General features: G+C 39.2%; 1 protein-coding gene across 3 annotated transcripts in view; it reads right to left on the minus strand.

Annotated features, from left to right (window-relative positions):
- Positions 1-11,996, minus strand: part of LOC123969108 (voltage-dependent T-type calcium channel subunit alpha-1I-like) — a 232,829-nt gene that overhangs the window by 13,144 nt on the left and 207,689 nt on the right. For all 3 annotated transcript variants that reach the window (XM_046046199.1, XM_046046198.1, XM_046046200.1), the window contains 2 exons: positions 6,264-6,404; positions 4,033-4,167 (listed from right to left, as the gene is read on the minus strand). In XM_046046199.1, the coding sequence (XP_045902155.1) occupies positions 4,033-4,167; positions 6,264-6,404 (276 nt within the window). The remainder of the gene's footprint in view (positions 1-4,032; positions 4,168-6,263; positions 6,405-11,996) is intronic.

Consider the following 11,996-nt stretch of genomic DNA (forward strand, 5'->3'; position numbering starts at 1 on the left):
GGGGGGGGGGGGGGGGGGGGGGGGGGGGGGGGGCACTGGTCTATGTTGTGTGTGTGTGTCGCGGTCGGTCCGCGCTGCTCTTCTGCGGGTTACGCCTCTTGCGTTCCGTCGGCATTGCGTTGTCAACTGGCATTTGGATGGTCGTTCTTTTTTGGGCGTCTGTTGGTTGGGTCGGTGTCTTCCGCGTTTGCATCGCGGTGCATCTGGGAGTCACATTTTTATTAATTTATAATTTTTTTTTTATTTATAAATTTTTTTTCTTTTTATTGCCTACTGGGGTTCTTTCTTTCCTGTTGCTGGGGTCAGTTTGGCACAGTCGTGGCGTCCCACTCTCACTAACAACAGGCTTATGCGCATGCACATGTACACACACACATACAGACACATTCACCCACACGCACACAGACACACACAGTCTCACACAGACACAAACAAATTTAGGTTGTCCCTTGTAGATTTATTCCTGATGCTTTTCTTTCAGTTACTTATTTAAATTAATTGTTATTATTCCAGCTCTCGTTGCTGTGCTGTGTTGCTTATTTATTGTGCGTGACTGTTTCTTGTTTTCATTTTTCTCTTGTGATACTATGTCAGCTGTTTATTGCTGCTGTTCGGCTGGTTGTCTTTTACTATTATTATTATTTTTATTGTTTGTTTTTTTTGTGTTTGTTTGTTTGTTGTTGTTTTTTCCTCCCCAAGCCCCCCTCTCTCTCTATTGCAGGTTTTGTTGCTTTCTGCAATTGGTGTTTCCCTCTCCTATTCCCTATACAATGTCCCTGCCTTCCATCCCCGTTCTCTTCTCTGTCTGTTTGTGCCCCCCCATCCCCACGTCTGCCCCCCTGCCCGGTGACAACAAGCACAATATGGTATCCAGCTCATCATATTCTATACCAGGCTGCTGGGCAGGACAGGTTTAAAAAAGAAAGGGAAAAAAAAAAGAAAAAGGAAAGGGGTTCTTTGATTTTTGGAGTAATTAGAAGGGGGGCATGGTTACCCTGCCATTTGGCTCGTCCTGGGCAGCGTCGGGGGGCCTTTATGGTCAGGGTGACACCTTTATGGTCAGGGTGTCTAGGATGTCTCTCAGAATACACAGTTTGTAGTCTTTATGTCTGTTTGAGCTTGTGCAGGTGTATTTCTATACCCCAAAGCTGAGTCTTTTCCTGTGAAAGCCTTGGGAGGAGGCCTTTCTCTCAGGGGACACAAAGTGAGATATTGTTGATCTTCCTTTTTGGCATAAAATGATTAAAACACACTGGCTGATCCACTACAGGATTAAGGTCTGGGGACTGGTTAGGCCACTCCAGGACCTTAATGTGCTTCTTTTTGAGCCATTCCTTTGTTGCCTTGGCCGTGCGTTTTGGGTCATTGTCATGCTGGAATACCCATCCACGACCGATTTTCAATGCCCTGGCTGAGGGAAGGAGGTTCTCACCCAAGATTTGACGGTACACGGCTCCATTGTCCCTTTGATGTGGTGAAGTTGTCCCCGAAAGCATAATGTTTCCACCTCCATGTTTGTGACGGTGGGGGTGGTGTTTTTGGGGTCTTCGGCAGCATTCCTCCTTCTCCAAAAAGTTGAGTTGAGTTGATGCCAAATAACTCGATTTTGGTCTCATCTGACCACAACACTTTCACCCACATCTTCAGATGTTCATTGGCAAACTTCAGATGGGCCTGTACATGTGCTTTCTTGAGCAGGGGGACCTGGCGGGCGCTGTAGGATTTCAGTCCTTCACGGAGTATTGTGTTATGATTGTTTTCTTGGTGACTATGGTCCCAGCTGCCTTGAGATCATTGACAAGATCCCCCGGTGTAGTTCTGGACTGATTCCTCACTGTTCTCATGATCATTGCAACTCCACGAGGTGAGATCTTGCATGGAGCCCCAGACCAAGGGAGATTGACAGTTGTTTTGAGTTTCTTCCATTTGCAAATAATCGCACCAACTGTTGTCAACTTCTCACCAAACTGCTTGGCGATGGTCTTGTAGCCCATTTCAGCCTTGTGTAGGTCTACAATCTTGTCCCTGACATCCTTGGAGAGCTCTTTGGTCTTGGCCATGGTGAAGAGTTTGGAATCTGATCGATTGATTGCTTCTGTGGAGGGGTGTCTTTTATAGAGGTAACAAACGTGATCTCAGCTCGTTGCCTGTATAAAAGACACTTGGGGGGCAGAAATCTTTTTGATTGAGAGGGGGTCAAATACTTATTTCACTTATTAAAATGCAAATCAATTTATAACATTTAAAACATTCTTGACATGCATTTTTCAGATTTTCTTTTTGTTATTCTGTCTGTCACTGTTCAAATAAACCTACCATTAAAATTATAGACTGATAATTTCTTTGTCAGTGGGTAAACGTACAAAATCAGCAGGGTGTCAAATAATTTTTTCCCCTAACTGTACATCCTAAAATACGACAAGCAGCAGCAGTACATAGCATCATAAAAACAGCATAAAAACGAAAGTTAAAAAAAAATTAAAACATCAACAGTCAAATGGGAATCAGTGTAGTACTTTATTACAGTGAGTATGCTAATTTATAGATGAGTTTTGACCGTAGTTTTGAATTTTGTTATAGAGTCCAGTGAATGGATGTTGGGGGGAGAGAGTTCCGGAGTTTGGGTGAAGCATAGGAGAAGGCCCTAGCACCCATTGTACTGAGGTTAATTGTTGGTAGTGCCAAAAGACTTGTTGTGGAAAACTTCAAGGAACGAGATGGAGTGTAGGTCTGAATGAGGTCAGTCAGATAAGTAGGAGACAGATTGTGTAGGGCTTTGAATGTTATTTTAAAGTCAATCCTTTGTGATACAGGGAGATAGCGTAGTTGAATCAGCAGAGGAGTGACATGTTCTGTGGACTTGGAGCATGTTATGATCCTCGCTACACCATTTTGGATGAAATCCAGTCGGTGAATAAGTTTGTTAGGAATGCCTACTAAAACTGCATTGCAGTAATCATTGTGTGATGTGACCAAGGCATTTACTAGGACTTCCGCTGAGTGTTGAGTTAGAGCAGGGCGTAGTCTGGAGATGTTTTGTATGTGGAAAAAGGCGTGGATACGTTATTGATATGGCTGGAGTAAGAGAGGGTACTGTCCAATATAACACAAAGGCTCTTAACCTGCATGGGAACAGGTATGGTGTAGTGAGCTGATGTTGGTTTTTGACAAAGTAGATTTTGAACCAATGAGCAGTAGCTCAGTCTTTCTATTGTTGAGTTGTAGGTAATTAGTTGTCATCCATGTCTGTATGTGTAGACAGGCAATGGGTGTACTGGAGGGGAGTGTGTAGCTGGGATTTGTGGACAGATAAAGCTGTGTATCGTCAGTGTAACAGTGAAAATAGATGTTGTAGCACCGGAGAGATGTTGCCAAAAGGGAGGGGGTAGATGATAAATAATAGTGGTCCTAGCACTGATAACGTTTTGTAACTGCTCTTATAAACAGGCTACATGTGCAGAAAAACAGTAGTTTAAAAGGCTGGATAATATTCAGTCCAGCTCACTAACCGTTTCATTATCATCCTATACATTTAGCTGTGCTGACATTGCTGAGCCTCTGATGAAAGATACACAAATATTAATGTTAGCTACTGAAAAGCAGGCAGGTGAGCTAACGCTGACTAAATGCAGTCAATGTAACGTTATCATGTAACGAGCATGGATTACTTCAACTTCAAGCTGATAAAAATATTACTGTAACTTTGCAGTGGGAATTTATAGCATGTTGTGTGAAGCTGTCTCTTATTGAGTCTGTCTTTGTGTGTTGGAATTTGCTCACTCATGAATTCAAGCACACACATAAGCACACACCTGGTTGAAATCTAAAAACTGCACCACAAGTGGCCGCTGAAAACTATATATAGCCCCTTTAAGTCAATAAATAATCATTTTACACAAAGCCCCAATTATGTTGATGTGTGTTTGTGTGTTCATGCAAGCATACATGTTGTCACAAGGCATGTGTAAGTAAGAGTAAGATCCCCAAGTGTGAAATGACATAGAATTTAAGTTTTTGTGTGTGTATGAGTACTTCGCTGTCTCTTGCCAGCAGCTGGTAGCTAGTGTGTTCATCCAGGCTGAGGTCATCAGGCAGTGCCAGAGACGATGACTTGTCTGACAGCTGCTCTGACATCAGAGATGCCTGCTCCACCTCTGCCAATCGGATCTGTCAGACACACCAAGTAACAAGTCAAGTTGCATCTACAGTATAATTTATCAACAGATAGTGATGTCATCACACCTTGCTACTGATTCATAATGAAATTGGTGATGATATCCAAACAAAAAAAAAGATGCACGTGATTAGATTAAGTTAGTTTAGCTATTGGGGGGAAACATTTCAAATTATTAATTGAAGTTCTACAAACTGAGAAACATTTGCAATGCAAATTAACGCTTTTCACAAAGTGATTGATATCAAAATGAGTTTTACATACGGCAACATGAACAGACATGATAAATCAGACAAAAAATCTGTAGGAAAACACAAATTTACCAAAAATTGCTGGTATGAAAATGTCATGTGTGAAAAAGATGTTTTTTTTCAAAAGCTTTTTTTTTCTTCACAAATCTGTTAAATCATGAATGTTACTCCCATTCAAATCAACCAACGCTAATTACGGAACATAGGAAACAAATACGTATAAATTAATATAGATTAAGCAGAGTGGTTTGAAGAAATATTCTAAAATTGCCCACATTGTCACCAGAAGATCAAATAAATATTGAGGGTTTAGGGAAAAGGAACAAAGAAGAAAAGAGAAGAAAGGAGAAGAGATGAGTGGAGAATAAACTTAAAAATATACTGTAAGAAATGCTGGCCACTTTACATTATAGCATATTTGCATTCCAGCCAACAACCATGCATGTCAATACCTTTTATTTGAGAACAGTAAATATCCTGCTATAGGGGTCTTGGGTGAAGCAGTGATTGTATGTAGATAGTAATATGATGCCAGAAGCACAAGCACTACCCACATAGGCCACACTTCTTCAGATGCATCATGATAGCTAAAACACATCGACAGTGACTCATATGACACACACACACTACAACCACACAGCTACATATTGAAGTATGCAATCTGCACATTTATCACTTTGAAATAATGAAATCACCTCTGCTCTGCGCTGAAATTGGTTTTAGTTAAAATGTGTCACTAATGTTTTCACGTGTCTGTGTGCTTCATGAGTGAATGCACCTGGTGAGCAACCAGGTTTAGAGTGTAAATCATTTGGTGCTGAAATGTATATTTGAACCTTTGAGAGAGAAATTGCATGTTTGTGTTAGGCAGAGAAAATGTCAGAACATTCTAACCAGCTACAGAAATTAATATGGAGCGAAGTTTTTACAGCTAAGCTATTCAATATTGAATCTAGCTATTTCTATATTTATCCCAAATAAAAAGCTGGATATTACCTTTATCTGATTTTATTTGGAATTAAATGAAATTGTGCAAAACAGGATGATCATATAAAAATCATTAAGCCTTCCTCTTTCAGTAACATTGAGGGATACAATTTTTATTTCATCAGCCAGTCTTCGGAATCCTTAACTCAATACTGTCATGACTGAAAGGTTTGTGTATCATGGTAACACACAAATTTCACAGAAAAGAAGGGTTGTGTCTTTTGAATATAATGGCTTTATGTCTGGGGATAGATACGCAAATATATAAATAGATTTCACACACTGTTGCTTTAAGGTTTGGTGCAGCTCCACACATTCATGAGATTTAATCATGTGAGAATCTACGCACTCAGACACAAGGCTATACCACATCACGTGGCTGATGTGATATGGTATAGCCACATATATTATGGGATACATACACACATTTCTTTCTACCTCTCTGTATTTCACAAAGAAACACACTGGCTTGGTTTATTTCTACAGACATAGTTTGTGTAGAGACTCTAGAGCACTGGTGTTTATTTTGGAGTGTAAAACCTGCTTCTTTCGGAGTACATAAGCTTGTCACTGGGGCAGTATCCTATACTATACAAGTACATTAGTGTACCCTTTATCTTAGTCATTTTACCTGTACCTCAAAAGTACAATTATGTACCCAAGTTTACAAAAATATGGTATTTGTTTCAGTTTTTTCAGCTCCTGATGCATAAGGAAATACAGTGCTCATTGGTAGAACAAAACCTTTATTAACACCACTACATGAGTAAAAAGAATAACTTTCTAGGTAGAATGAAAAAGAGAGAATTTATGATCTGCAAGTGTGTGTATGCGGGTACGACCCCACTAACCTCTTGTGGGTGGCCCTTACAATCCTTGCACACAGGAGGAGAGCAATAGTGGTGAAAAACTGACCCGGAGAGGTTGTCAATCATGTCCCCTTCCAAGGAGTCCTTAATCAGCAGAGACACACTGTCCAGCCACTGGCTCTCCTGCAACACACACACACACACACACACACACACACACCCACACACACATAGTGTATAGAGACTTTGGTCTGTTTGTGCAAATAAGTGAATTTCCAAATATGTTGAACTATTCCCTTAAATTATCAACACTGTTGTCACTCTACATACTGAATGGAACTTTAAAAAAATTATTTTGAAATCAACAAATTCAAATTATGATAACATGTTAATTTGTGTCTTAGATGGCTGCTGCAATGGGCTGCCGACATCAGTCTATCTGTCTGTCAATCTGTCTGTCAGTGTGTCAGTCTGTCTTCTATTGTCAGGTTTTCTGCTGAGGCTTTATCACTTCTTCGAACTCAAAGACTGTTTCTCACATTGTCAATCTGTCACACTCTATGCAGATTAATTCTTTCCTTTGACTTCAATATCTAGCTTTTTCTTGTGCTTGAAATCTCCCATACTCCTGTTTCTCCCTTCATATTACTCTCTCTTCCCAACGTCTTTGTACAACATCTGGAAAACTAAACTATGTGTTGTTTAATTAACTGCAATCTGTTAGAGCTGATGTTTATTTCGTCCGCTGTAGGCAGGTACAAGACAGATATCGATGACTTTTGCCTGCTTTAAGCTTAGGGGCATAGGAATGTCAATGTCTTCAGATTAATTGCATGATCCTTAAAATAAATCTACACTGCTCTACTTAAGGCAAACTGCATTGAGGAGACCAGATTAAGAAGTCTTAATTAAGTGTGGAATTTAGGCAATAAATGAAGAACAGTTTAACTGTTGAGAGACTTTTTCTCATTGCCCGCAAGCAGATATTAAGTTATGATTTAGCAAACAAATCAAGTTAGGAGATAATTCTTTGATGTTTCATAATTTATTGCTTATTAAATACAGGTGTGTTCACTTCTTCACGTTTACCTGTGGAATCATCTGTGGTTAAAACATTACATCAGTCACATCCACATAAAATAAGAGTAGTTTGTCTTTTTGTTTATGCATAATTTGGTCATCATCAGGCTACACTAACTAGTTAAATGCAGACTGCTTGTACACTGTTAGCTTGAATATTTACATTAAGGCAAAAAGCAGGAGGAGTTTTTAAGAATGATATACATATATTAGCATTAACACTGCTGTATGTCAAGTCAAAAATGTATTTAAAGTGTAAAATCACCAGCTGTATGGTCACAGTACACTTTACAGAAAACACAAAGATTGCAGAACTGGATAAAATGACTGAGAACACATAACAAGATACACACATTAAAAACAAACAAACAATAAAATACACAATTATAAAACAACAAGAAATAAACTTAAAAATTTAAAATTTTATAAAATTCATAAAATACCCTAGCCCTAACTAGAAGCCTTCTCACAAAATAAATAAAAAACATCCCTAACTAAAAAATTTACTAAAAATAATTTTTTTTAGCCTACTCTTAAATATGGAAAAGTTGGTTGCTTCCCGAACCCAAACAGGGGTCTGATTCCACAGGTGTCTGATGGCTGAAGGCTCTGGCTCCCATTCGTGTAGAGACCCTAGGCACTACAAGTAGCCCTGCATTTTGGGAGTGCAGTGTTCTAGTGGGGCAGTAGTCGGTCCTTGTAGTTTGCTTGTGTATCAATAATAACTCCCAGATTCCTCACGGTGGTGCTGGAGGCCACGGCAATGCCATCCAAAGCAACTATGTCTCAACTATGACAATGTGTCTCGGAGGTGTTTGCGTCCAAGTTCTACAACCTTAGTTTTTTCTATGTTCAACATCAAGAAATTAAAAGACATCCTGGTCTTCTCATCCGTAATACACACTTGAAGCCTAGCTAACTGGTTGGTTTTGTCAGGTCTGATAGAAAGGTATAACTGAGTGTCATCAGCATAACAATGGAAATTTATACTATGGTTCCTAATGATGTTAACAAGCAGAAGCATATATAAGGTGAATAAAATAGGTCCAAGGACTGAACCTTGTGGAACTCCATGGGTGACTTTGCTCTGCAGAGAGGACTCATTTACATGTACAGAGTAGACTGGGTGTGATCTGATAAGTAAGATTTAAACCAGCTTAAAGCAGTTCCTTTTATGGCAATTAAGTGCATAAGTAAGTCTCTGTAGTAAAATATGGTGATCAATTGTATCAAATGCTGCACTTAGATCTAGCAAGACCAATACAGAGACTAGTCCCTTATCTGATGCAGTCAAAAGATCATTAGAGATTTTTACCAGAATTTTCTTTGTACTATAATGCATTGTGAAACCTGGCTGAAATTTTTCTAATAAGTTGATGCGATGCAAAAATTCACAGAGTTGATTTGCCACAGTTTTTTCAAGGATCTGGGATATGAAGGGAAGGTTAGATATTGGTCTGTGACTATTTAACTGTTGTTGGATCAAGAGTAGGCTTTTTAAGAAGCGGTTTAATAACCGCTTATTTAAAAAACTGAGGTACATAGCATGTTGTCAAGGAAAGGTTGATAATATTTAACAAACTACTGCCAAGTGAGGGCTTTGAGCAGTTTGGTTGGGATGGGGTCTGTGAGGCAGGTTGTTGGTTTGGACAAGGACACAACTGAAGTAATTTGGTGAAGGTTGATGGTAGCAAAACAGTCCAAATATCAAGTGAGCTTAGAAGGTGCTTCTGAGAAGACTAAGGGCAGTTTTGCATCCATTGAAGGCAGGAGGTGCTGAATTTTATCTGTAATAACTAATGCATATGTCTAATACCAACGCTTTGAGAAAGCCTGACAAAGCATATATATATAAAAAACCAGAATTATCCTTTCAGGCATTCAACTATTAAAGTATTGGAAGGTAATTCTTTCTCCAACTGAAAAAATCCCACCACCTCTCTTCAGGGCTCCCTCAAAAGCCACTCCCCCAAAATAACTATTTTCTTTCTCTCTATCATCACCAACAAGTTGCATTTCAGCTCACCTTTTCCCGCTGCCATGTCTAAAGTGTAAACTGCGTGTTCCCTCCAGTCCCTGCTCTTTCTCTCCATAGGAAAGTTACGGCTAAAGGGTCTGAGGTGAAGAGGGCAATAGAAGTCGATAGCCAGACCTTGGTAGTACCCACTGATGTACTATACGCATGCACATACACATCGTTTCAAGTGTGGGGGGATGCACAGCGAGGGGTGAGGTAGCCTGATTGATTGGCTAAGCTGGGGGCCTTGGTTGTGGTAAATGGTGTCCATGACCCTGTTTGATTCAATACACTGCCATCTGGTTTCTCCCATTTAGAAATACTCTCATCCACTCTGAACCCCACACTGTGGATCCTCTTTATTTTATAGACATTTGATTATTTATATGTTTTCCCCCTTAAATTCAGCATATGAAGTATTATAAATGCTGTCCATAAATAAATCAAACAAAGATTGAAAGGTGCATTAGTAGTCAAACAATCTTCCTCAGCAGATGGATTTTATATTATAAATGCTACGCCATAAAGTTCTATATGCTTGTGTACCAATATTACAATGTATTGTTGTTGTATTAGGAGATTATCTTAGAGAGTTTTTAGCTCCACACTCGGACTGTTACTGCTTATTAGCATTATCAAGCCTGTCCTGCTATCTTCATTTTTCACGCAGATTGATTGTGGCAAAAATCATGGCAGCATAAGAGTATGAAAAGTACTGACAGTTTAATGAGGTCTTAATGAAAAGAATGCTTTGGATATGTTGTAGTGATAGTAGCAGTCGTTATCTTAAGTTTTCTGCCTGAACTAGCTTGCAGGCTTTGCTTCATGTATGTGCCACTGATTGCTGTTAACACTTTGTCTATACGGGACGCACAGGGACAGCAATATGCCAGCAGCACAACAGCAGCAGCTGCAGTCCTCTGTCAGTGTTTACACTAAAGCTGTTCAGCCAAAATAATGCAGTATTCAGGAGCATTTTGTCAACGCTTAGAGCCCAATGTACAAGTTTGCACTGTACATACACCTATAATGGCAGTATGCCAGTCAGTTCTGTGAGGATGGGTCACCTGAATCTGACCTTTGTTTAAAAAGCTGGCTCCTTTGCACCCATCACGCCAATTACAGTTCATAGTGACAATTATTATTTACCACTATAAAATATGTTTTTCTCTCCTGGAGGCTTGAACTTTCACTCTCTTATGCCCTACAAGCTTCACACTAACTAATTATGACCAATGAAGACATTTGATTGCCTTTTTCCACATCTCTTCATAAATGATCATGATCATCTAATGCTGGAGTCTTTACCAAGTGAAGTGTCCCAAAGAGCATGAACCATTCAACAGTTACAGTATCTGAATAATACTGGTTTGGATTTGGTACATGTTTTGTTGGGAATCTACTTAGTCTAGATTTTGCACCTTCTTTTACGCAACAAAATGGATAGACGTTTTTTTATTCTGCAGGTATGGAGTTAAAGGTAGAGACAGGGATTCTACACCTGCGCTCGTATCTTCTTCATTAGCATAATACAGCAGAGACAAAAACAGACAAAAATAGACATTATAGAAACTTGTTTATACTCTCAACTTCTCTGTTATTTTTCCCAGAGACAAGAAGTAACAGCTAGTAGTAAGGCTGAAGTGCTCTACTGCCTCTTAATTGATCGTGCTTCAAAACACGTCAAACCTGACATGGCTGGTGTTATGGCTGGAATATATTTTTAAGTTTAAACATTTAATCAAAAAATTTGTGGCAGGATCATTCAAGGATTCTATGACCGTATCAATAAGAAGCTATAATATTTAAAATTTGATCTATTATTTTGTATACTTATTGTCCTTCAGGCATACTGTTTGTGATGATACTGGTTTCTAAATCTCAACATGAATGCACGTAAAAACAAAATGGTCAGACACTGCTTATATCCAAAGCCATTTACTGAGTAATCAGAAAAGAGATTTAAAATGCAGTGTACGTAGGAAAACATGTGAAAGGAGTACCACCTTTTTTGTAATCTCTCTTTTTACTCCTCTTCTGGTTAAAAATACCAGTGGACTGACAGACAATGAGCTATAAGCACAATGAGACTGTGGCGGAGCCTGCCACCCACTCACAATCTCACTGTGTCTTCCAACACTTCCACTGTCATCCTCTCTCTCTGTTCTCTCCTCCTCCTCTCTCACCCATTGATTCAGTGTCATTCTTTAAGATAGATGACATTATTAATTTCCTTTGGTCTGAACCAAGTACAAAAGATTACTTAGGTTCATTAGGTTCACAGTGCTTAGTGGATAAAAAAAGTCACAAAAAATATTTCAGACTCAAGTCCAGAAAACTTTAGTAAAAAGAGTTTACACACATTACAATTGTTTGGCTGATTATATTTATGACAAGTTTATTGGACAAAGTTTGTCTGTTTCAGTCTGGGCCAGATGGTGTTACGAGGAATTTGCTTTAGCGATAAGGTGCTACACATAGACAAACATACAGTTTACATAAATACATGTAGAAATACACTCACCTAAAGGATTATTAGGAACACCATACTAATACTGTGTTTGACCCCCTTTCGCCTTAAGAACTGCCTTAATTCTACGTGGCATTGATTCAACAAGGTGCTGAAAGCATTCTTTAGAAATGTTGGCCCATATTGATAGGATAGCATCTTGCAGTTG

This window comes from Micropterus dolomieu, linkage group LG04 (genome assembly GCF_021292245.1).
Source record: "Micropterus dolomieu isolate WLL.071019.BEF.003 ecotype Adirondacks linkage group LG04, ASM2129224v1, whole genome shotgun sequence".
Lineage (NCBI taxonomy): Eukaryota > Metazoa > Chordata > Actinopteri > Centrarchiformes > Centrarchidae > Micropterus > Micropterus dolomieu.